Consider the following 26,956-nt stretch of genomic DNA (forward strand, 5'->3'; position numbering starts at 1 on the left):
AAGCTGGCGATACACCATACAATCTTGATTGTATAATTTTGTCTAGTTTTACCAAAGCTATGTATTATGAGAGTTTACCTAATCTGATTGTTTTCTCCAACACACTGATGTCTGTACAGACATCCCCATCAGCATTCTCAAAAATTGATGGCAAACAATTGGTAATGGTGCAATTGTTCCCAGGTGCTTTGTGGAGTTTCCTGCCTCCCTTCTTCATAGAACAGCACCCACATCTCAGCTGAGAGCAGCATACATGACCACAGTCAGAAACGATTGTCTAACTGGCTTTGTTAAGTATCTTCATAGGGCTTTAAGCAGTTGTGTTAGTCAAAATAAATAGCTATAGTGAAAGATATGGTTATGCATTTTTGAGGAATTAATGTTAGTGTTAACCTGCTGAGCGGTCTGGATGAGCTCAGCTCGTCCAACACCGCCAGAGGCTGCCGCTCAGGCCCTGCTAGGCCGATTTGCACCAAATAAAAAGCAGCACACGCAGCCGGCACTTTGCCAGCCGCGTGTGCTGCCTGATCGCCGCTGCAGCGCGGCGAAAGAGGGTCCCCCCAGCCGCCCGAGCCCAGCGTAGCCGGAACAAACAGTTCCGGCCAGTGCTAAGGGCTGGATCGGAGGCGGCTGACGTCAAGACGTCGGCTGACGTCCATGACGTCACTCCGCTCGTCGCCATGGCGACGAGGGAAGCGAAACACGGAGGGCCGCTCATTGCGGCCTTCCGTGTTATCTCTTGCCGCCGGAGGCGATCGGAAGATCGCCTCCGGAGCGCCCTCTAGTGGGCTTTCATGCAGCCAACTTTCAGTTGGCTGCATGAAATAGTTTTTTTTTTATTTAAAAAAACCCTCCCGCAGCCACCCTGGCGATTTGATCAGAACGCCAGGGTGGTTAAAGAGGGATTGTCAGCCACAAAATCAAATTCAATTTACCCACTGCACTGTGTTCATTATGCAGCCTGGAACCTCACTCTGCATTTCAAGCACTCCAATCTATTCTGAAATGTTTCTGCTGTAATAAATCTCAGTCAGCTTGGCTCTATTTTTGCTATCAAGAGGGAAACTTGTCATGTCCCCTCCCACATTCCTGCTCCTCGCTGATTGGCCGACGGCAGTTCACTGTTAAGCTGCTGAAATCTGATCTTGCTGTGTTCACATGTTTACAAAGCAAGCTAGCTATGACAATGCAGATTCTAGGAGAAAATAAAAAGAAAGAGAGGAAATGACATCAGGATTGGCTTCAGTCAGAGGGAATCAAGATGGCAAATGCCAGGAACAAAATTCTCTTTATTTGCTATATAAAATTCACTGAAATCAAAACATGGACAGTGCAATATATCTGTTATGTTAGTAGAACAAGTAGTTATCTACTTATATATAATATATGTTTTTCCCCCTGGCATAGTATGGCTGTCCCTGCTGCTTTAAAGTAAATACATATTATACAGTTTGTTAATAGATTAAATGTTTGAGTTCATAAACATATATATATATATATATATATATATATATATATATATATATATATATATATATATATATATATATATATATATATATATATATATATATTTTACCAAAAATCTTTCATAGGAGGACACCTCAATTGATGCTCAGTCATGAAAGGCTGACCTTTGGGGGAGCAAGTGAATGGAGCATGGTCGGTAGGCAAGACGGCAAATGATCAGTATCAACTAGATGCATCTAAAAAGTAAGGTATATACCTAGTGTGATATTCTGGATGTTTTAGCCCATTGGTAGAGTAGGTCCAAGGCCGGATTTACCATAAGGCACTGTAGGCACGTACAGGCACCTGATGATGGAAAGGCGGCACACTTCCCTCCCCTAGTGCCTCCCTCTTTCCCTATGCAGAGTCCTGATAAGAGTGTAAATGAAAGCTTACTCACCCGGGTCTCTGCATTACACTGACGACATCTCCCTTCAGTCAGGGACACCTCTAGCTACTTTATACTGAGGGTACCTCTAGCTACCTAAAACTTGGGCGCACCTCTAGCTACTTAATATTGAGGGTACTTCTGGCTACCTAATACTAAGGGGCACCTGTAGCTACCTATGACAGGCAAGGGAAGTAAGGGAGAAGCGACATCTGGAACAGCTAGTATACTTGTGGTGCGGTTCGGCGGGGTTTGGAGGTTCATGGAGGGCAAAGTCTGAGGTGCCAGGACATCTGTGTCTATAGGCTCCTGTAAGGTAAATACAGGCCTGAGTAGGTCTGAGTAGGCCTGAGTAGGTAGCATCAAAGGTCACAACATACCAGACAGTGAGTCTTCTTAGGGTAAAAATAAAACAATACAGCTTTATTGTCAGTCACTACAATGTCCAGAAACAACAACAAAAATACACCACTCTTGGTATTCAGTGATCACACTGTAGGCACAGCACAAAACATACAACATTCTGAGTCTGTACCAATTCTATCTCAGGCTTCTTGCCTTCTGCGGCCACACAAAGTGTTTGACTTGAGAAAGCGGAGGATAAACCTCCGGGAAATGCGTTGTCTGCCCTTTTAAGTAAAACTTTTTTATTTTTTAGTCCCACTAGCCCAGTGCCTTTTTTAGTTGCAAATCCCACAGCGGTTGTTTCTTTCCTCACACACCGCCGTGACGTCCAGACCACGCCCGCTTACATTATCCAGCAGCGGTTGGCGTTCTGGTTTCCATGGCAGCTATCTTACAGTGATGACACTTCCTGTGTGACGTTGTCCATCACGTGATCCACAGCGGGAGTTCGGACAGCTCGGTCTCCAGCTACCCAAGAGGGACGCAGGTGCTTCCTGGCTGCACACTTCGTTCAGCCACACCGTGAATGCATGAGACCTGTCTTGACTTTTGTAACGATTGGTGTCAGCACACAGAGAGAATCTGATTATTGATGATCTGCAGAATCATCAATAATACAGATGTATACTTGATTATGGATGATCTGCAGAATCACCAATAATACAAGTATGACTAACCTCTGGACACCTATTGAAATGTAAGTGTTTGGTTTAACTGTAGGCTATCTCCCGTGAGGCGGTAGACACAGGCAGCTCGGCCAGCGACCACCTGAGGGGCAGGTGGCCCTCGGCTGTGCACGGACTATCTCCTAGAGAGAGATGATAGAGAGAACCTGGCAACCAGTGATACTTGGTGATCTGATAACAGACTGTACTGCAGCCAGGGAACTCCAGAGGAGTAGAGGCCACTGGCTGCTTAGCAGGCCGGACTCTCTGAGGAGCAGGAGTCCTAGTAGCTAACTGACACTTGGTGGAATAGTGTCACAGCTAGTACAGACAGACTGAACACTCAAGGGATGAGTGACAGCCTGGAGGGTCGGGCAGGCCAGGTCAGCAACACACGAGCAGATAAGGTACAGAGACAGAAGGCTGATTCGGTAACCGGGTACAGGCAGGGTTTGGCAAAAGGTAGGCAGATATGCAGAGGTACCGAATCAGAAAGCAAGAGAGAGGTCGACAGAGCAAATGGTCATAACAGATATAAAGCAGTCCTAGTCTGAGGTGTGAGGTCCTTGGTCTCGACACCCAGTAACTAGTCTAGAGAATAACTCAACAATGACACAGTTATCCTAAGCTTGGGTGTGAGGTCCTTGGTCTCAACACCCCGGAACTGGTCGAAAGTATAACACAGTATATAACAATAGCGTAATCTGGCTAAGTGTGAATTTCCAGGCCCACCTGGTTCTAACACACTGTGGGATCTGACTGAGGTCTGAGTGCTCACACGTAAGTATTCGCAACGGCAGACAACCTGAGAATGACCAGCAAGATCTATATAAAATGCAGCGCTCCTCAGCGCCGCCCAGCGCCACTCAGCCAATCACTAACTGCGCTGGGATCAGCTGATCGACCTGATCAGCTGATCCCTCTCCTACTGGCATAAAGGTCCTGCCTCCCAGCGCGCGCGCACGCGTAGCTCTCCATCTGTGCGCGCTAGAAGGCTCAGACAAACCAGACGCATGCTGCTGTGCGGAAACCGCCGGTCTGAACGCGGAGACAGCCGCCTCGCTGCCAGACCGCTCGGCGGCATCTCCGCAATCCATTACAACTTTTGTTTACTCTACCAGCAACAGTGTTTTAGAGTGCATCCCCTTTTTTTCTGTATTTGCACTGACAGTGGTGTAAACATAGGGGGACTTGGCCAGATAGCACCCAAGGGGTTATACCCACAACCCATATTCTACATTAGTATTAAGAAGATGCCTTATCACTGATTTCTATAGAAACATTGGCTGTAAACACCATGCTTTAAATATGTGCTGGCAAAACCAAAATGGTTATAATTGACAAATTTGGAAGCCCTGAGTTGTAACCCTCCCTCTTGATCTGGCTCTGATAATACCTGCATAGCGTTTGTATGGTTTTCCTGAGGTTGCATGTGTTTACTCCCACATCCCAAAAACATAATAGAAAATTGGTTGGCTACCCCACAAATTAGCCCTAGACTTTAGCAGGGACATTAGACTATGAGTAAAGCCGGATCAGTGAATAATGGCGCACAGCGCCTATGCATAAAAATGGCGCCGCATTAAAAAGATACGCTTATCGCTATTTATCGTTAGTACTGCATAATAATGGTGCACACGGGAAAAAAAAAACGCACACACTAACGTTATTTATCAATAGTGGCACACACTAACGTTATTTATCAATAGTGCCGTTCATTTGCCAAACAGCAGACGTTATTGCCCCCAGTAACGTTATTTATCAATAGCGCCCTACATAAGCCAAACTGCAGATGTTATTTAACTGCAAAACGGGGAATGGATTTAATGTAACACTGTCAAGGTTAGGGTTAGGCAACACTGGGGGGGGGGTCTTAGGGTTAGGCACCATCAGGGGGGTCTTAGGATTAGGCACCGCCAGGGGGGGTTTAGGGGTTAGGGATAGGTACAGAGAGGGTTCTGTGTGTTAATGGTAAATAACAATAAGGCTTTAACGTTAAATAACAATAAGGCTTTAACGTTAAATAGCGATAAGCGGCAAACGGATTAGCGACAACACCGTGCACCATTATTCTCAGGCGCCATTTTCAGATGGATGCGAGTAAAGCTGGGTTTTTGGACTGAATGCTCCTACAAGAGACAGCTAGTGACATTTTGTGCAACATGTTACATTAGTGACATAATTTGTCAGCACTATTTAAATGCATTGTAATAACTTACGGTATATCCTGAGATCATAGAATGTAACCAGGTCTGGAAGGTAGTCATTCTTCCAGCGGATATTTGCTTCGTAACATCCTTGATCGTCCAACTGTAGAGATTTGATGAATAAGGAACCATCAGGCATGCTATCCAGTCTTGGTCTCTGTGGAGAAATACGACTATCTATTCCTCTGTCAGGAAATGTTGTAGCTATAATTCGTGGAGTTGGATTGCGGAACCATTCTATGCTTATGAAATCCGACTCATTTATTTGCAGAGTGATATTCCCTCCCTCTGTAGAAATGACTGTCCTATTTTCTAAACACGAGTCACATCTCACACCTGAGGAGAAAGGTTAAACCAATTTTAGCCACAAGACTCTTCATCCTTCATATAAAGGTATATATAATTTAGAGGTGAATGTTATGTGCAAATGCTTATACAGAAAGATGAACTTTTTATTTTTTTAATTTATATTGGGAAATTGCTCAGTAAAAAGCAGTTAACCATTACCTTACCTGGAGAAAGAAGCCTCCCCCCCCCCCCCCCACTGGAGCACTGACTTCACCTCCCACTCATTACAATACACACTGCCATCCTGGGATATTCTGCCCCTTCTCACTTCTGTGATTTTTTCAGTGATCCAGCAACCTTCAATGCAGGGGAGGACTGGCCAGGGGGGAAGGGGGGAGATTTCCCCCCAGGCTGCCTCTCCTTTAATGATTTAGGGCTGGCCGATCCACCAACTGCTTCGATAATTATCCAATTGGATGAAAATCTGTGCTGCCACAAGCATGCCCAATCAACAATTTGACTTATTTCGGGTGGAAAGTAGTTGAATGTATCATTCTGAAATGTTGGGAAATCTCGTTAAGTGCGATAATAACAAACTATGTACGCAATGGAAACCCCAGCGTTTTCCCTCAAAATCTATTATGTACCCCACGATGCCTGTGCATTTATGCTTTACCTGTCATGCTGTCCCTCGAGTATCCTTGCTGTATTTCTGCATTGGCATGACCATATGACTACTGGTATATAGCACGTGGGGCGCATGTGACGTCATTTGGGCTGGGGCCAGTGTTGCCAACTCACCCCTTTAATTACTGACATCTAAGTTATACAGGTTCTGGGGCTAATCACTGCCTTAACTGCATCTACCTAGCCACTAAACCTGTATAATTCATATGTGTCAGTAATTAAAGGGATGAGTTGGCAACACTGGCTGGGGCTGCCGTGAAACTGGGCCTCTAGTTTGTGTTTTCCCTCCAGGCCAAAAGGTCCCAGTCCTCCCCTGCTTCAATGCCCTGTAATTATTCCTACTGTTGCTCAGACATGCCTAGTGTGTGGATATGTATACAGACAGAAAAAGTAAAAAAGTTCCCCTTGTTTGAACGTCATAGAAATTAAGAGAAAATAAATGTTGATGGTAGCAACTACATTAGTCAAAAGCACCAAAATGGTATGGAAAGTCAATTGCTTGTTTAGGGGGCATTTTGCTATAAAACAAGGGGCGGGATTATATGTACAGGTTTCATTTCAATACAGCTTGAAGAGCAACATGAGAAAAACCTATCATTTATATTTAATGTGCCTGATATAGACAGCCTTTAGAAGGAACACTATCAAAGAAAGTAGGTGTGTGGCAAAATTGGTAATGGATGGAAGTTGTAACTCACGTGGCCACCACAGTAATTGCTAATGTAAAAAATAATTAAAAAGTCTAACAAAAAGCGTATTTAAAAAAAAAATTAAAGGGAAGACATATCTATTTAATATCTATTTTTTTCTATTTTTATGTAACGGGTATTTGTGCATTGGCTTCCCCTCAAGATTTTGCTATATGTGTATTCTCCTTTTTCTCCACAAGATGGCCACAGTGAGTTATTTCCTCAGGATCTCAGAAACACTGTATGCATTTTGTGTGTCTTTTAGGGCTGGCGCACACCAAAACCGCTTCTGAGCGCTTTTAAAAACACTAGCTCTTTAAAAAGCGATTGGCTAATGTATTAGAATGGCATGGATCACACTAGAGCGATGGGATTTTCTCCCAAACTCGAGTCCTGCAGCATTTCGGCTAATTTCTAAGTGCTATTCAGCCTCAATGTTAAGTATAGGAAAGTGGAATTCACTCTGAAAAGCGCTAGATCAGAGTGATTTTCCAAGCATTTTTGTTACACAACCAGTACACTAGCAGTTGTACTGTATGTAATAAAAAAAAAAAAAAAACTCCAAAAATCACTGGGTATAAATAGAAAATTGCTAGGCACATGCCTTGAAAAATCACTTTAAAAAGCGCTGAGCGGTTGCGATTACGCTAGCACTTTTTGGTGTGCACTGGCCCTTAAAGAAAGCCTGTAACTAAAAAAAGTTCCCCTGGGGGGTACTCACCTCGGGTGGGGGAAGCCTCCGGATCCTATTGAGGCTTCCCCCATCCTCCTGTGTCCCACGGCACGTGCGCCTGTCACGTGACAAAAACACAAACACTTCCTCCTTCAACCCGGAAGGAGGAAGTGTTTGTAGTTACATGAACGGCGCATGCAGCGCTTGGAACGCATGGTGGGAGGCGACGCGTACGGCCCCGAAGAAGACGTCATTGTGGTAAGATTGACACCACACCCACACAGCTTTCAACTATCCGGATGTCTCCCGGGTCGGATTTGAGCAGCCCTGCCTATGACATGCGATCGCCGTCGTTGGCTGGCTGGGGGGAGGGAGGGAGTTGTTGGGGAAAATAAATGGGGAAATTTATTAAAAAAAATAAAAATATTTATGAAAAAAAATAAACGCTGGGGGAGCGATCAGACCCCACCAACAGAGAGCTCTGCTGGTGGGGAGAAAAGGGGGGGATCACTTGTGTGCTGAGTTGTGTGGCCCTGCAGTGAGGCCTTAAAGCTGCAGTGGCCAATTTACAGAAAAATGGCCTGGTCTTTAGGGAGGTTTAACACTGCAGTCCTCAAGTGGTTAACATAAAGAAACAGTTCCTATAGGCAGCAGACTGTTTTCTCCTCACACTTTACAGGCCTAAGGGGAAGCAGGAAAATCGGCGCATATGAGAATTGGACAAATCAGGCGCCATCATTGACTCTAATGTTAAATATCAGCTATTGGGCGCACAACTGGATGAATCGGGCACCCGTTAAACTGTTTTGCACCTATTGTTAATTATCGTTTTAACAATACTGAAATGGAAAAAATTGTTATAAAATTCATTTTAACAATTATTTTTTAAACATGGAAAGGGATGAGTACTCGGGTACAATTGGTAAGCCGTCTGTGGACCTTTTTAGGTTTACAGTTTGTTTATGCTCCTCTCAGTCTGTGGCATGCTGTGACGTAGTGTGCATGTTTTGCCCCAGCTTACCATTCAGCCTCAGACCCTGAGGGAATCCTGAAGGCATTCAGCACTGCAGGCAAAATAACCTTTTGGATTACACACAATACAATTTCAATTGTACGTACAATCGGTACAATGTGTGGTCTCTCATAGAGATCAGGTAGCTGCCACCAATTTGGATTAACGTGCGAATATGCAAATCTAACTCTAGCTAGTCCTGGAAGGAAAAGAGTTATTTCAGCAACCTTTCTAGAGATAGAAAATATAACAATATTAATAAAAACTGTTATGGTAATGTTCTCTTCAGGAAAGCGGGACTCTTTGCAGAGCTATCCAGAACAAACACTTAGGCAAACGATTTTTAATCATTTATTTTATAGGAAAATAATGAATAAAACTGAATACAGAAAATGCTAAAATAGTATCTAACAAATTAACAGATTGATATAGTAAAATGAAGGGAATAAAACTGAAAATAACTGGATATAATCTGAGCAGTAGAATTACTGTGTCCTGTGGAATGGTAAGTCCAAAACAGAAGGTATACAGTTGTGTTCAAAATTATTCAACCCCCACTGAAATTGAGTGTTTTGGCCAGTTTGACATTGATTTTGATCATTTCAGTCATCTTATTTACAATTAAATCAAAGAGGCACTTGTAAGTCAGACAGATATAAAACATAACATTTATAATGAAATAACCACAAATGTATTTTCTGTGCTCTCATCATTATCAGCTTTATTCAACCCCCAAGTGACATTCATTCTTAGTACTTAGTACAACATCCTTTTCCAGTTATAACAGCTTTTAAATGTGAATCATAGCTTGACTAGAGTTGGGCCGAACGGTTCGCCGGCGAACGTGGTTCGCGCGAACCTTTTGCGGAAGAAGTTCGGTTCGCCCCATAATGCACTGAGGGTCAACTTTGACCCTCTACATCACAGTCAGCAGGCCCAGTGTAGCCAATTAGGCTACACTAGCCCCTGGAGCCCCACCCCCCCTTATATAAGGCAGGCAGCGGCGGCCATTACGGCCACTCGTGTGCCTGCATTAGTGAGAGTAGGGCGAGCTGCTGCAGTCTCTCATATAGGGAAAGATTAGTTAGGCTTAACTTCTTCCTGGCTGCATACCTGTTCTGTTCAGTGAGCCCTCAGCCCACTGCATACCTGTACTGTGATCCTGCCACTCCATACCTGTTCAGTGATCCTGCCACTGCATACCTGTTCTGTTCAGTGAGCCCTCAGCCCACTGCATACCTGTACTGTGATCCTGCCACTCCATACCTGTTCAGTGATCCTGCCACTGCATACCTGTTCTGTTCAGTGAGCCCTCAGCCCACTGCATACCTGTACTGTGATCCTGCCACTGCATACCTGTTCAGTGATCCTGCCACTGCATACCTGTTCTGTTCAGTGAGCCCTCAGCCCACTGCATACCTGTACTGTGATCCTGCCACTCCATACCTGTTCAGTGATCCTGCCACTGCATACCTGTTCTGTGAACCCGCCACTGTATACCTGTTCTGTTCAGTGGACCCGCCACTGTATACCTGTTCTGTGAACCCGCCACTGTATACCTGTTCTGTTCAGTGGACCCGCCACTGTATACCTGTTCTGTTCAGTGGACCCGCCACTGTATACCTGTTCTGTTCAGTGGACCCGCCACTGTATACCTGTTCTGTTCAGTGGACCCGCCACTGTATACCTGTTCTGTTCAGTGGACCCGCCACTGTATACCTGTTCTGTTCAGTGGACCCGCCACTGTATACCTGTTCAGTGAACCCGCCACTGCATACCTGTTGTGTTCAGTGAACCTGCCACTGCATACCTGTTCTGTGAACCCGCCACTGTATACCTGTTCTGTGAACCCGCCACTGTATACCTGTTCTGTTCAGTGGACCCGCCACTGTATACCTGTTTAGTGAACACGCCACTGCATACCTGTTGTGTTCAGTGAACCTGCCACTGCATACCTGTTCTGTGAACCCGCCACTGTATACCTGTTCTGTTCAGTGGACCCGCCACTGTATACCTGTTCAGTGAACCCGCCACTGTATACCTGTTCTGTTCAGTGGACCCGCCACTGTATACCTGTTTAGTGAACACGCCACTGCATACCTATTGTGTTCAGTGATCCTGCCACTGCATACCTGTTCTGTGAACCCGCCACTGTATACCTGTTCTGTTCAGTGGACCCGCCACTGTATACCTGTTTAGTGACGTAAAAGGGAAAGAGGCGCCCTGATATAATAAAAGCATCTAAAATCAGCTTAAAATCGAAAAGTGATATGAGGTAGCTTACCTCAATGACGAAACCTCTGTAGTTAATACAAGGGATTTTTTATTAGCACAGGCAACGCGTTTCGCGGGTCTCAGCCCGCTTCATCAGGCCAGTAAAAGTGCCTACAATAGCAACAAGAACTCCTCAATATACTTGTACATGTATATCAAACATAATAGTAAAAAATGTTCTACCAAGATCATAAACATTGCATCATATCATATTGATCAAATTTTTAGATGCGTTTTTGTACATACATCATGTTTTTTTATAAATTATTATTATGTAAGAAAGAGTAATACTGGTGATAATCGTTAGCAGTAAAGATACTAATCGCAATAAAGGAGGAAAACTTAATGGGCCTGATTCACAAAGCGGCGCAAACCGTCCAGCACGGGGCGCGCCAAAACAGCCCAGCACGTGAAGCGCCGCCCGCGGACCGCCGCACGCGGCAAACGCCACGACCCGCGCGATCGCGGACCCCCGCGAATCGCGGCAAACCGCGCACGCAAAAGCCCGCAACCACACGAACCACGGCACCCCGCGCGCGCAAAAGCCCGCGAACGGCACCCCACACGCCAACCGCCCAGCACACCCACGCCAAACAGCCCCGCACGCCCCGCGAACCAGGGAGTAAATTCAATAATAATTATAATAATAATAGTAGTCGCTGCTTTATAAAATAAATAATAAGTATCAACATTGTTGGTAATATTAAGAATCCATAGTAAAAGTATATCGCTCATAAAATCATAATATAAATTTGTATAAACACAAATAACAATTAGGACTTGGCCAGCTATTGAATATAAATATACATAAAGTCAAACTAAGGTGGTATCTCACAGCTACATAAGCTATTCGATCACAGCACTAGTTGCTCTTTAAAAAATAGACTGGTCACAAATAGGCTAAAAGAAAAGACACAGTATTTCATTGTGCTAAGTTTGAGTATGGTGGGTGAACAGCAGGGGGAGCGTTAGGTGGTCTGAAGGAATGAGGGTCAGAGCACTTACCAAATAGAAAAGATCATCTAGCATAGGGAGCCTCTGTAGGGGGCTCTGCAGAGCTGTCTTAAATAACTTCTGTAATGTCTGAACAGCATGCTTGCTGAAAAAGGGGCGGCACCGGAAGTTATTGATGACATCACACAAAGGGCCGCCCACCGGAAGTACTGGCGGCACCATTTTGGTTCTGGGCGATGTATAGGGAAAGGCTATTGAATGCCAGCACTTTGCTTATTTAATAGAGAACATCCAGATGCTGGGGGAAAAAAGTTTTAGTAAATGGACACTAGATGGCAGCAGTGTTAACAATTCTTCAGTATAGATAGTGCTGGAGATTTGTGCTTGTTATAAAAGCTTCTTTAAACATAGGTGATTGTTGGTAATAGGTGGCTTATAGTGAATTCTCAAGGTTGGTCTGTACTTCACTATCTCAATTGGAACCAATTTTACTAATTACATTATATTAATAATACTAAAATAGTGAATAATAATTATTATGCTAAATTATTACAAAATGCTATAAGTGCATATTGTTGGTATCAGGTGGGGTATCATAATTTGCTCATAAATTTATTAAGAAGTGTGCATGAAATAATATTTTTAGTTATGAAAAATGATTAAAAAAAAAAAAAAAAAAAAAAAAAAAAAAGAATACATAAATAAATGAATAAAATATATAATAATTAATAAATATGTTTCAAAGACATCATTATAATGCCGTCATATGTGCATAGTGCGTGTTGTGCTTGTCATTTGATAGCTACTAGCTCATAAGCATTACTATTGGGGAAAAGGAACTGGAGAGGTGGAGGAGACAGTTGGAAACTAGGAAGTGTAAGTGTCTGGTCCAGGGGGAAATTATGTATGGACAGAGTTGGTAGATAGTATATCTTATGGGGATACGTATAGTGAGCTGGACCTCTGAGTTAGAAATTGTGCTCTAAACATTCATTTAAACCCTCTGGTTTGAGGGTTCTCAATCTGAAGATCCAGAACATCTCTCTTGCCCGCAACCGAGCTATTCGATCGGAGCAGGAGGGATTGTCGGGTATCTGTTCTATGGGCATGAAGAATAGTGTTTTTGGATCCGAGTTGTGGCACTCCGCGAAGTGCCTTGAGAGACTGTGTTTGGTATATGCTTTGGTGATGTTCCTTCTATGTTGGCCGAGTCTGGCTCTTATTTGCTGAGTGGTACGTCCAACGTACTGTTTTTTACAGGGGCAAGTGATGAGGTAAATAACATGGGTGGTGCTGCAGTGGAATGAATGGGTGATTTCATATGAGTCTTGTGTGATTTCACAAATGAAAGAAAGTTGCCCTGGATGCAGATAATCACAGGCCAGACATTTAGATGACTTGCATTTTTGTATATTTGGAGTGGTATTTGAACTAGGTGCATGGGATACTAGTGCTCGTGGTCTGCTAGGGGCTACAATGTTTTTTAGGGTTTTTGCTCTTCTGAAGACCAGCTTGGGTTTAGCCTCTAGTTTGGGGCAGAGGTAGGGATCCTTTAATAGGGTTGGCCAATGCTTGTTGATTATAGATCTAATATTTTTGTGGTTAGAGCTAAAGCGAGTAATGAATGTGGGTTGAGAGTCTGGGGTTTCGTCTTTTTTAGTTTTTGTCTTTAGGAGGGTCTCCTGGTCAAGTTGTCTAGCTCTATGTCTAGCAGATTGAATAAGTTGTTTTGGAAATGATCGCTCTAAGAACTTGTTTTCCAGATTGTCTGCTTGGGTGTCATATATAGATAAATCGGAGCAGTTCTTACGTATACGTCTAAACTGCCCGAAAGGTATATTGGTCTTCCAAGGCTTATGATGCGAACTCCCATAATGTACATAGGAGTTCGCATCAACCTTCTTGAAAAAGGTTTTTGATTTGACCACCCCATCCACAATGTACAGTGTCACATCTAGATAGTCGATGGTAAGTGGGTTTGTGTCCATGGTGAATTTTAGTCCCCAATCATTGTTATTGATGGATTCTACAAAGTTCTCTATGGTGATGGTCTCTCCTTCCCACACGAGGATGATGTCATCTATATATCTATAGTACTTTATAATATTATTGCGATATGGAGTTTGGCTCAAAAATAATTGTTCAAAGAGACCCATTGTAAGATTTGCGAAGGACGGAGCTAGATTGGCCCCCATCGCTGTACCCCTGGTTTGTAAATACGTTGTTTCCTGAAATGTGAAGATGTTATGAGTGAGTATGAACTGAGTTGCTTGAAGGAGAAAGTTTTTTTGAGGGATAGGCATAGTAGTGTCAGAATATAGAAAATGGGCTATGGATTGTAGACCCACTTCGTGTCTAATATTAGTATAAAGAGCAGTGACATCTAGTGTCACCCAGTGGTAATTTGGTGACCATCTGAATGAAGTAAATGTTTGAATGAGTTGACTGGAATCTTTTAGATAGGAAGGAAGTGTGATTACATATTTTTGCAGAAAATGATCTATGTATTCAGATAAGGGAGAGGTTAGGGATCCAATGCCAGCAATAATGGGACGGCCAGGGGGGTTTATTAGTGATTTATGGATTTTTGGAAGAAAATAAAAAAATGGTATTTTAGGGTTTGTAATGGTGAGAAAATCTTTCTCTTCCTTTGAAATTATGCCATCTTTTAGTGCTGTGGATATTAAATGATCATATTGTTTTTTATATTGTTGTGATGGATCATAGGATAATGTGGTATAATATTCTGGATCGTGTAGCAATCGGTGGGCCTCTGTCACATAGTCCACCGTGTTCATAATGACAATCCCCCCCCCCCCCCCTTGTCAGCGGCCTTTATCACTATTTCAGTATTGTTCTTTAGGGAGTTAAGAGCAGTCTGTTCGATTCTGGTAAGGTTGGATTTTGGTACAACTTGTTCTTTCTCTAAACGTCTTAAATCTTCCAAGACGGAAAGGTAGAAGGTTTCTATATGTGGGCCTCTGTAAGATGTAGGATAAAATTGGGATTTTTTCTTAAATTCTGTGTGAATGTATTTTTCCATGTAAAAGCTATCCAGATTCAAAATTGCATCGGGGCAATCAGTGGGTTCATTTGTGAATATTGGTTGGAGATTGGAGGGATTAGCATAATTAGATTTTTTGAGATCTTTCATCATAAAGTATCTTTTTAGTGTAATTTTTCTTGTAAAAGCATTGAGGTCAACAAATAATTCGAATAGATTAGATGTTTTTGTTGGACAAAAGGAAAGGCCGCGGCTGAGAACTTGTATTTCAGTTTGAGTAAGGAGGTGGGAGGAAAGATTAAAAATGGATGTGTATTGTGCAGAGGGATTCTGTTGAGGTGTTTCTATTTGGATTTGTTCCCCATGATGTCCCTTCTTTTTGCTGCCCCTTCTGCCACGTTTTCGGGGCTGGAGGCGGGTCTCTTTTGGGCCTTGGGGATTTGTGGTTTGGCTAGTTGGTTTTGTGACAGAGGATTTGGAAGAAGAGGGCGGAGTGGGGGGTCCTTGGTAAGGAGGGTCGGAAGTTCTAAAAAAGATGGAGTGTCAGATTCAGATGAGGAGGAGGTGAGTAAGGATGAGGAATTTTTATCAGGATATGAAGTTTGAGTGCCATGAAAGTATTCAGGAATCGTGGAATGGGACTTGGTCCGGACAGATGGCATGGGGTTGGAGCGGGGAAGGGGCACAGGAGGTGATCCTGATGGGGGGGATTTTGGGGGCTGAGATGAGGGAGGGCCAGGGGGTGTGGACGGGTTTGTGTCAGGGGTTGTATCATGGATGCTGATATTTGCAGGATCTAGCCCTAAATCTGTGCATGGGGGAGTGGGGTCAAGTGATGGGAAGGGAGGGGATGGGGAGTGGGTAGTGACAAGTGAAGGGGATGGGTGTCCCCTAGGGTCAGTGGGAATGGTGTGAAGAGGTGATGGGACAGGGCCTGAGGGATACTTATTATTTATTTTTATAAAGCAGCGACTACTATTATTATTATAATTATTATTGAATTTACTCCCTGGTTCGCGGGGCGGTGCGGGCTGTTTGGCGTGGGTGTGCTGGGCGGTTGGCGTGTGGGGTGCCGTTCGCGGGCTTTTGCGCGCGCGGGGTGCCGTGGTTCGTGTGGTTGCGGGCTTTTGCGTGCGCGGTTTGCCGCGATTCGCGGGGGTCCGCGATCGCGCGGGTCGTGGCGTTTTGCGCGTGCGGCGGTCCGCGGGCGGCGCTTCACGTGCTGGCTGTTTTGGCGCGCCCGTGCTGGACGGTTTGCGCCGCTTTGTGAATCAGGCCCATTAAGTTTTCCTCCTTTATTGCGATTAGTATCTTTACTGCTAACGATTATCACCAGTATTACTCTTTCTTACATAATAATAATTTATAAAAAAACATGATGTATGTACAAAAACGCATCTAAAAATTTGATCAATATGATATGATGCAATGTTTATGATCTTGGTAGAACATTTTTTACTATTATGTTTGATATACATGTACAAGTATATTGAGGAGTTCTTGTTGCTATTGTAGGCACTTTTACTGGCCTGATGAAGCGGGCTGAGACCCGCGAAACGCGTTGCCTGTGCTAATAAAAATCCCTTGTATTAACTACAGAGGTTTCGTCATTGAGGTAAGCTACCTCATATCACTTTTCGATTTTAAGCTGATTTTAGATGCTTTTATTATATCAGGGCGCCTCTTTCCCTTTTACGTGCTAAGTATACCCCCGAACACATCCTGTCCGAGGGGAGGTGGCAGACCACCAGTGGAGTCCCCACAGTGGACTCTGTCCCCTTTTTTCCACTAAGAGAGCGACCATCCTTCCGGTTCTGGCTAGGACCACCCCGAGTGGAGTCGGGTTTATTGTCTCCACCTGCTTCCTGTGGTTGGTTGCCCCAAGCAACCTCCCTTTGTGAGTAGTGCTTCTAATTTATTTTCTTTTATTGTGGTCATTGACATATTGCACTACTGGGCTCCCGTTTTTTGTCTCCTGTGACTTTTCCTACAGGGTGTTCATCCACCCCTACTACAAAATTGTCTGCAGATCCGGAAGATTCTATCGACTCTTGCCGGAAACACAGGAGACATTCCGGTTGAAGACCTTATCCGATTCACGGATTCTGAGAACATGGAAAACCTAGACGACCGTTTCCAACATCGCAGAAAACTGTTTGAACAATTCAAACTCGACAACCGTAGCTCTGAAGGCTCCACCTCTGAGGACATAACTGATCCCAGAGAGACCATAAAGGTCCCAGACTTACAACCACTCTTTTATGAACTGGAGGGCCTTCTAAAGAGTGAATTTTTCAATCAGGCGGACATCGCGATGCAAAGGACATATATAGAGGAGGGGATAGCCCCAGAGGGACTCCGAGTCTTAGTAGAGACATCATTCCCGAATGACTTAATTTACACTGCTGATTGGTATATTTACCTTCAATCATGTTCAGTCGGGATGATGCAACGTATTATAGCAAAGAGAGAGAGTCTACTGTTGGAACTTGCTGAAAAAATTGCTAGATTAAGAGACCGCTTGGCCCCATATATAGACTCCAAAGAGTATAAATCGTTATACTTCTCACTTTCTAACAAATTACATAGATTTGAAGCAGACATCATGGAAAGTAAACTAAAAAAACTTAACCGCGACAGAGCAGCTTATGCTGCACATGTCCAACATAGGAAGAAACAGCGCAGAGACCCCAATCAGGGTGAACCACAGGAGGGGTTACAACCTACACCTGCACCTGAGACACCTAACGACACCAATACCCCAGCCCCACCTCCTAGACACAGACCTTCCAAACCCACACCACGACCCCAACCTTATCACCCACGACGTCCACCCAGACGTCAATATCCCCCTGCTCCCAAACAACCCATTCCATCTCTTCTTGCCCTCCCGTGCCCCCCTCCCTCAGGCCCTGTCCCATCACCTCTTCACACCATTCCCACTGACCCTAGGGGACACCCATCCCCTTCACTTGTCACTACCCACTCCCCATCCCCTCCCTTCCCATCACTTGACCCCACTCCCCCATGCACAGATTTAGGGCTAGATCCTGCAAATATCAGCATCCATGATACAACCCCTGACACAAACCCGTCCACACCCCCTGGCCCTCCCTCATCTCAGCCCCCAAAATCCCCCCCATCAGGATCACCTCCTGTGCCCCTTCCCCGCTCCAACCCCATGCCATCTGTCCGGACCAAGTCCCATTCCACGATTCCTGAATACTTTCATGGCACTCAAACTTCATATCCTGATAAAAATTCCTCATCCTTACTCACCTCCTCCTCATCTGAATCTGACACTCCATCTTTTTTAGAACTTCCGACCCTCCTTACCAAGGACCCCCCACTCCGCCCTCTTCTTCCAAATCCTCTGTCACAAAACCAACTAGCCAAACCACAAATCCCCAAGGCCCAAAAGAGACCCGCCTCCAGCCCCGAAAACGTGGCAGAAGGGGCAGCAAAAAGAAGGGACATCATGGGGAACAAATCCAAATAGAAACACCTCAACAGAATCCCTCTGCACAATACACATCCATTTTTAATCTTTCCTCCCACCTCCTTACTCAAACTGAAATACAAGTTCTCAGCCGCGGCCTTTCCTTTTGTCCAACAAAAACATCTAATCTATTCGAATTATTTGTTGACCTCAATGCTTTTACAAGAAAAATTACACTAAAAAGATACTTTATGATGAAAGATCTCAAAAAATCTAATTATGCTAATCCCTCCAATCTCCAACCAATATTCACAAATGAACCCACTGATTGCCCCGATGCAATTTTGAATCTGGATAGCTTTTACATGGAAAAATACATTCACACAGAATTTAAGAAAAAATCCCAATTTTATCCTACATCTTACAGAGGCCCACATATAGAAACCTTCTACCTTTCCGTCTTGGAAGATTTAAGACGTTTAGAGAAAGAACAAGTTGTACCAAAATCCAACCTTACCAGAATCGAACAGACTGCTCTTAACTCCCTAAAGAACAATACTGAAATAGTGATAAAGGCCGCTGACAAGGGGGGGGGGGGGATTGTCATTATGAACACGGTGGACTATGTGACAGAGGCCCACCGATTGCTACACGATCCAGAATATTATACCACATTATCCTATGATCCATCACAACAATATAAAAAACAATATGATCATTTAATATCCACAGCACTAAAAGATGGCATAATTTCAAAGGAAGAGAAAGATTTTCTCACCATTACAAACCCTAAAATACCATTTTTTTATTTTCTTCCAAAAATCCATAAATCACTAATAAACCCCCCTGGCCGTCCCATTATTGCTGGCATTGGATCCCTAACCTCTCCCTTATCTGAATACATAGATCATTTTCTGCAAAAATATGTAATCACACTTCCTTCCTATCTAAAAGATTCCAGTCAACTCATTCAAACATTTACTTCATTCAGATGGTCACCAAATTACCACTGGGTGACACTAGATGTCACTGCTCTTTATACTAATATTAGACACGAAGTGGGTCTACAATCCATAGCCCATTTTCTATATTCTGACACTACTATGCCTATCCCTCAAAAAAACTTTCTCCTTCAAGCAACTCAGTTCATACTCACTCATAACATCTTCACATTTCAGGAAACAAAGTATTTACAAACCAGGGGTACAGCGATGGGGGCCAATCTAGCTCCGTCCTTCGCAAATCTTACAATGGGTCTCTTTGAACAATTATTTTTGAGCCAAACTCCATATCGCAATAATATTATAAAGTACTATAGATATATAGATGACATCATCCTCGTGTGGGAAGGAGAGACCATCACCATAGAGAACTTTGTAGAATCCATCAATAACAATGATTGGGGACTAAAATTCACCATGGACACAAACCCACTTACCATCGACTATCTAGATGTGACACTGTACATTGTGGATGGGGTGGTCAAATCAAAAACCTTTTTCAAGAAGGTTGATGCGAACTCCTATGTACATTATGGGAGTTCGCATCATAAGCCTTGGAAGACCAATATACCTTTCGGGCAGTTTAGACGTATACGTAAGAACTGCTCCGATTTATCTATATATGACACCCAAGCAGACAATCTGGAAAACAAGTTCTTAGAGCGATCATTTCCAAAACAACTTATTCAATCTGCTAGACATAGAGCTAGACAACTTGACCAGGAGACCCTCCTAAAGACAAAAACTAAAAAAGACGAAACCCCAGACTCTCAACCCACATTCATTACTCGCTTTAGCTCTAACCACAAAAATATTAGATCTATAATCAACAAGCATTGGCCAACCCTATTAAAGGATCCCTACCTCTGCCCCAAACTAGAGGCTAAACCCAAGCTGGTCTTCAGAAGAGCAAAAACCCTAAAAAACATTGCAGCCCCTAGCAGACCACGAGCACTAGTATCCCATGCACCTAGTTCAAATACCACTCCAAATATACAAAAATGCAAGTCATCTAAATGTCTGGCCTGTGATTATCTGCATCCAGGGCAACTTTCTTTCATTTGTGAAATCACACAAGACTCATATGAAATCACCCATTCATTCCACTGCAGCACCACCCATGTTATTTACCTCATCACTTGCCCCTGTAAAAAACAGTACGTTGGACGTACCACTCAGCAAATAAGAGCCAGACTCGGCCAACATAGAAGGAACATCACCAAAGCATATACCAAACACAGTCTCTCAAGGCACTTCGCGGAGTGCCACAACTCGGATCCAAAAACACTATTCTTCATGCCCATAGAACAGATACCCGACAATCCCTCCTGCTCCGATCGAATAGCTCGGTTGCGGGCAAGAGAGATGTTCTGGATCTTCAGATTGAGAACCCTCAAACCAGAGGGTTTAAATGAATGTTTAGAGCACAATTTCTAACTCAGAGGTCCAGCTCACTATACGTATCCCCATAAGATATACTATCTACCAACTCTGTCCATACATAATTTCCCCCTGGACCAGACACTTACACTTCCTAGTTTCCAACTGTCTCCTCCACCTCTCCAGTTCCTTTTCCTCAATAGTAATGCTTATGAGCTAGTAGCTATCAAATGACAAGCACAACACGCACTATGCACATATGACGGCATTATAATGATGTCTTTGAAACATATTTATTAATTATTATATATTTTATTCATTTATTTATGTATTTTTTTTTTTTTTTTTTTTTTTTTTAATCATTTTTCATAACTAAAAATATTATTTCATGCACACTTCTTAATAAATTTATGAGCAAATTATGATACCCCACCTGATACCAACAATATGCACTTATAGCATTTTGTAATAATTTAGCATAATAATTATTATTCACTATTTTAGTATTATTAATATAATGTAATTAGTAAAATTGGTTCCAATTGAGATAGTGAAGTACAGACCAACCTTGAGAATTCACTATAAGCCACCTATTACCAACAATCACCTATGTTTAAAGAAGCTTTTATAACAAGCACAAATCTCCAGCACTATCTATACTGAAGAATTGTTAACACTGCTGCCATCTAGTGTCCATTTACTAAAACTTTTTTCCCCCAGCATCTGGATGTTCTCTATTAAATAAGCAAAGTGCTGGCATTCAATAGCCTTTCCCTATACATCGCCCAGAACCAAAATGGTGCCGCCAGTACTTCCGGTGGGCGGCCCTGTGTGTGATGTCATCAATAACTTCCGGTGCCGCCCCTTTTTCAGCAAGCATGCTGTTCAGACATTACAGAAGTTATTTAAGACAGCTCTGCAGAGCCCCCTACAGAGGCTCCCTATGCTAGATGATCTTTTCTATTTGGTAAGTGCTCTGACCCTCATTCCTTCAGACCACCTAACGCTCCCCCTGCTGTTCACCCACCATACTCAAACTTAGCACAATGAAATACTGTGTCTTTTCTTTTAGCCTATTTGTGACCAGTCTATTTTTTAAAGAGCAACTAGTGCTGTGATCGAATAGCTTATGTAGCTGTGAGATACCACCTTAGTTTGACTTTATGTATATTTATATTCAATAGCTGGCCAAGTCCTAATTGTTATTTGTGTTTATACAAATTTATATTATGATTTTATGAGCGATATACTTTTACTATGGATTCTTAATATTACCAACAATGTTGATACTTATTATTTATTTTTATAAAGCAGCGACTACTATTATTATTATAATTATTATTGAATTTACTCCCTGGTTCGCGGGGCGGTGCGGGCTGTTTGGCGTGGGTGTGCTGGGCGGTTGGCGTGTGGGGTGCCGTTCGCGGGCTTTTGCGCGCGCGGGGTGCCGTGGTTCGTGTGGTTGCGGGCTTTTGCGTGCGCGGTTTGCCGCGATTCGCGGGGGTCCGCGATCGCGCGGGTCGTGGCGTTTTGCGCGTGCGGCGGTCCGCGGGCGGCGCTTCACGTGCTGGCTGTTTTGGCGCGCCCGTGCTGGACGGTTTGCGCCGCTTTGTGAATCAGGCCCATTAAGTTTTCCTCCTTTATTGCGATTAGTATCTTTACTGCTAACGATTATCACCAGTATTACTCTTTCTTACATAATAATAATTTATAAAAAAACATGATGTATGTACAAAAACGCATCTAAAAATTTGATCAATATGATATGATGCAATGTTTATGATCTTGGTAGAACATTTTTTACTATTATGTTTGATATACATGTACAAGTATATTGAGGAGTTCTTGTTGCTATTGTAGGCACTTTTACTGGCCTGATGAAGCGGGCTGAGACCCGCGAAACGCGTTGCCTGTGCTAATAAAAATCCCTTGTATTAACTACAGAGGTTTCGTCATTGAGGTAAGCTACCTCATATCACTTTTCGATTTTAAGCTGATTTTAGATGCTTTTATTATATCAGGGCGCCTCTTTCCCTTTTACGTGCTAAGTATACCCCCGAACACATCCTGTCCGAGGGGAGGTGGCAGACCACCAGTGGAGTCCCCACAGTGGACTCTGTCCCCTTTTTTCCACTAAGAGAGCGACCATCCTTCCGGTTCTGGCTAGGACCACCCCGAGTGGAGTCGGGTTTATTGTCTCCACCTGCTTCCTGTGGTTGGTTGCCCCAAGCAACCTCCCTTTGTGAGTAGTGCTTCTAATTTATTTTCTTTTATTGTGGTCATTGACATATTGCACTACTGGGCTCCCGTTTTTTGTCTCCTGTGACTTTTCCTACAGGGTGTTCATCCACCCCTACTACAAAATTGTCTGCAGATCCGGAAGATTCTATCGACTCTTGCCGGAAACACAGGAGACATTCCGGTTGAAGACCTTATCCGATTCACGGATTCTGAGAACATGGAAAACCTAGACGACCGTTTCCAACATCGCAGAAAACTGTTTGAACAATTCAAACTCGACAACCGTAGCTCTGAAGGCTCCACCTCTGAGGACATAACTGATCCCAGAGAGACCATAAAGGTCCCAGACTTACAACCACTCTTTTATGAACTGGAGGGCCTTCTAAAGAGTGAATTTTTCAATCAGGCGGACATCGCGATGCAAAGGACATATATAGAGGAGGGGATAGCCCCAGAGGGACTCCGAGTCTTAGTAGAGACATCATTCCCGAATGACTTAATTTACACTGCTGATTGGTATATTTACCTTCAATCATGTTCAGTCGGGATGATGCAACGTATTATAGCAAAGAGAGAGAGTCTACTGTTGGAACTTGCTGAAAAAATTGCTAGATTAAGAGACCGCTTGGCCCCATATATAGACTCCAAAGAGTATAAATCGTTATACTTCTCACTTTCTAACAAATTACATAGATTTGAAGCAGACATCATGGAAAGTAAACTAAAAAAACTTAACCGCGACAGAGCAGCTTATGCTGCACATGTCCAACATAGGAAGAAACAGCGCAGAGACCCCAATCAGGGTGAACCACAGGAGGGGTTACAACCTACACCTGCACCTGAGACACCTAACGACACCAATACCCCAGCCCCACCTCCTAGACACAGACCTTCCAAACCCACACCACGACCCCAACCTTATCACCCACGACGTCCACCCAGACGTCAATATCCCCCTGCTCCCAAACAACCCATTCCATCTCTTCTTGCCCTCCCGTGCCCCCCTCCCTCAGGCCCTGTCCCATCACCTCTTCACACCATTCCCACTGACCCTAGGGGACACCCATCCCCTTCACTTGTCACTACCCACTCCCCATCCCCTCCCTTCCCATCACTTGACCCCACTCCCCCATGCACAGATTTAGGGCTAGATCCTGCAAATATCAGCATCCATGATACAACCCCTGACACAAACCCGTCCACACCCCCTGGCCCTCCCTCATCTCAGCCCCCAAAATCCCCCCCATCAGGATCACCTCCTGTGCCCCTTCCCCGCTCCAACCCCATGCCATCTGTCCGGACCAAGTCCCATTCCACGATTCCTGAATACTTTCATGGCACTCAAACTTCATATCCTGATAAAAATTCCTCATCCTTACTCACCTCCTCCTCATCTGAATCTGACACTCCATCTTTTTTAGAACTTCCGACCCTCCTTACCAAGGACCCCCCACTCCGCCCTCTTCTTCCAAATCCTCTGTCACAAAACCAACTAGCCAAACCACAAATCCCCAAGGCCCAAAAGAGACCCGCCTCCAGCCCCGAAAACGTGGCAGAAGGGGCAGCAAAAAGAAGGGACATCATGGGGAACAAATCCAAATAGAAACACCTCAACAGAATCCCTCTGCACAATACACATCCATTTTTAATCTTTCCTCCCACCTCCTTACTCAAACTGAAATACAAGTTCTCAGCCGCGGCCTTTCCTTTTGTCCAACAAAAACATCTAATCTATTCGAATTATTTGTTGACCTCAATGCTTTTACAAGAAAAATTACACTAAAAAGATACTTTATGATGAAAGATCTCAAAAAATCTAATTATGCTAATCCCTCCAATCTCCAACCAATATTCACAAATGAACCCACTGATTGCCCCGATGCAATTTTGAATCTGGATAGCTTTTACATGGAAAAATACATTCACACAGAATTTAAGAAAAAATCCCAATTTTATCCTACATCTTACAGAGGCCCACATATAGAAACCTTCTACCTTTCCGTCTTGGAAGATTTAAGACGTTTAGAGAAAGAACAAGTTGTACCAAAATCCAACCTTACCAGAATCGAACAGACTGCTCTTAACTCCCTAAAGAACAATACTGAAATAGTGATAAAGGCCGCTGACAAGGGGGGGGGATTGTCATTATGAACACGGTGGACTATGTGACAGAGGCCCACCGATTGCTACACGATCCAGAATATTATACCACATTATCCTATGATCCATCACAACAATATAAAAAACAATATGATCATTTAATATCCACAGCACTAAAAGATGGCATAATTTCAAAGGAAGAGAAAGATTTTCTCACCATTACAAACCCTAAAATACCATTTTTTTATTTTCTTCCAAAAATCCATAAATCACTAATAAACCCCCCTGGCCGTCCCATTATTGCTGGCATTGGATCCCTAACCTCTCCCTTATCTGAATACATAGATCATTTTCTGCAAAAATATGTAATCACACTTCCTTCCTATCTAAAAGATTCCAGTCAACTCATTCAAACATTTACTTCATTCAGATGGTCACCAAATTACCACTGGGTGACACTAGATGTCACTGCTCTTTATACTAATATTAGACACGAAGTGGGTCTACAATCCATAGCCCATTTTCTATATTCTGACACTACTATGCCTATCCCTCAAAAAAACTTTCTCCTTCAAGCAACTCAGTTCATACTCACTCATAACATCTTCACATTTCAGGAAACAACGTATTTACAAACCAGGGGTACAGCGATGGGGGCCAATCTAGCTCCGTCCTTCGCAAATCTTACAATGGGTCTCTTTGAACAATTATTTTTGAGCCAAACTCCATATCGCAATAATATTATAAAGTACTATAGATATATAGATGACATCATCCTCGTGTGGGAAGGAGAGACCATCACCATAGAGAACTTTGTAGAATCCATCAATAACAATGATTGGGGACTAAAATTCACCATGGACACAAACCCACTTACCATCGACTATCTAGATGTGACACTGTACATTGTGGATGGGGTGGTCAAATCAAAAACCTTTTTCAAGAAGGTTGATGCGAACTCCTATGTACATTATGGGAGTTCGCATCATAAGCCTTGGAAGACCAATATACCTTTCGGGCAGTTTAGACGTATACGTAAGAACTGCTCCGATTTATCTATATATGACACCCAAGCAGACAATCTGGAAAACAAGTTCTTAGAGCGATCATTTCCAAAACAACTTATTCAATCTGCTAGACATAGAGCTAGACAACTTGACCAGGAGACCCTCCTAAAGACAAAAACTAAAAAAGACGAAACCCCAGACTCTCAACCCACATTCATTACTCGCTTTAGCTCTAACCACAAAAATATTAGATCTATAATCAACAAGCATTGGCCAACCCTATTAAAGGATCCCTACCTCTGCCCCAAACTAGAGGCTAAACCCAAGCTGGTCTTCAGAAGAGCAAAAACCCTAAAAAACATTGTAGCCCCTAGCAGACCACGAGCACTAGTATCCCATGCACCTAGTTCAAATACCACTCCAAATATACAAAAATGCAAGTCATCTAAATGTCTGGCCTGTGATTATCTGCATCCAGGGCAACTTTCTTTCATTTGTGAAATCACACAAGACTCATATGAAATCACCCATTCATTCCACTGCAGCACCACCCATGTTATTTACCTCATCACTTGCCCCTGTAAAAAACAGTACGTTGGACATACCACTCAGCAAATAAGAGCCAGACTCGGCCAACATAGAAGGAACATCACCAAAGCATATACCAAACACAGTCTCTCAAGGCACTTCGCGGAGTGCCACAACTCGGATCCAAAAACACTATTCTTCATGCCCATAGAACAGATACCCGACAATCCCTCCTGCTCCGATCGAATAGCTCGGTTGCGGGCAAGAGAGATGTTCTGGATCTTCAGATTGAGAACCCTCAAACCAGAGGGTTTAAATGAATGTTTAGAGCACAATTTCTAACTCAGAGGTCCAGCTCACTATACGTATCCCCATAAGATATACTATCTACCAACTCTGTCCATACATAATTTCCCCCTGGACCAGACACTTACACTTCCTAGTTTCCAACTGTCTCCTCCACCTCTCCAGTTCCTTTTCCCCAATAGTAATGCTTATGAGCTAG

General features: G+C 43.4%; 1 protein-coding gene across 8 annotated transcripts in view; it reads right to left on the reverse strand.

The window, feature by feature from the left end:
• LOC137532689 (T-lymphocyte surface antigen Ly-9-like) overlaps nucleotides 1-26,956 on the reverse strand; it is an 883,190-nt gene that overhangs the window by 601,542 nt on the left and 254,692 nt on the right. For 7 of the 8 annotated variants that reach the window (XM_068253506.1, XM_068253510.1, XM_068253511.1 and 4 more), the window contains one exon: nucleotides 5,187-5,510. The exons of the other annotated variant lie outside the window; for it this stretch is intronic. In XM_068253506.1, the coding sequence (XP_068109607.1) occupies nucleotides 5,187-5,510 (324 nt within the window). The remainder of the gene's footprint in view (nucleotides 1-5,186; nucleotides 5,511-26,956) is intronic. 8 annotated transcript variants of the gene reach the window in all.

Source organism: Hyperolius riggenbachi, chromosome 9 (genome assembly GCF_040937935.1).
Source record: "Hyperolius riggenbachi isolate aHypRig1 chromosome 9, aHypRig1.pri, whole genome shotgun sequence".
Classification (NCBI taxonomy): Eukaryota; Metazoa; Chordata; class Amphibia; order Anura; family Hyperoliidae; genus Hyperolius; species Hyperolius riggenbachi.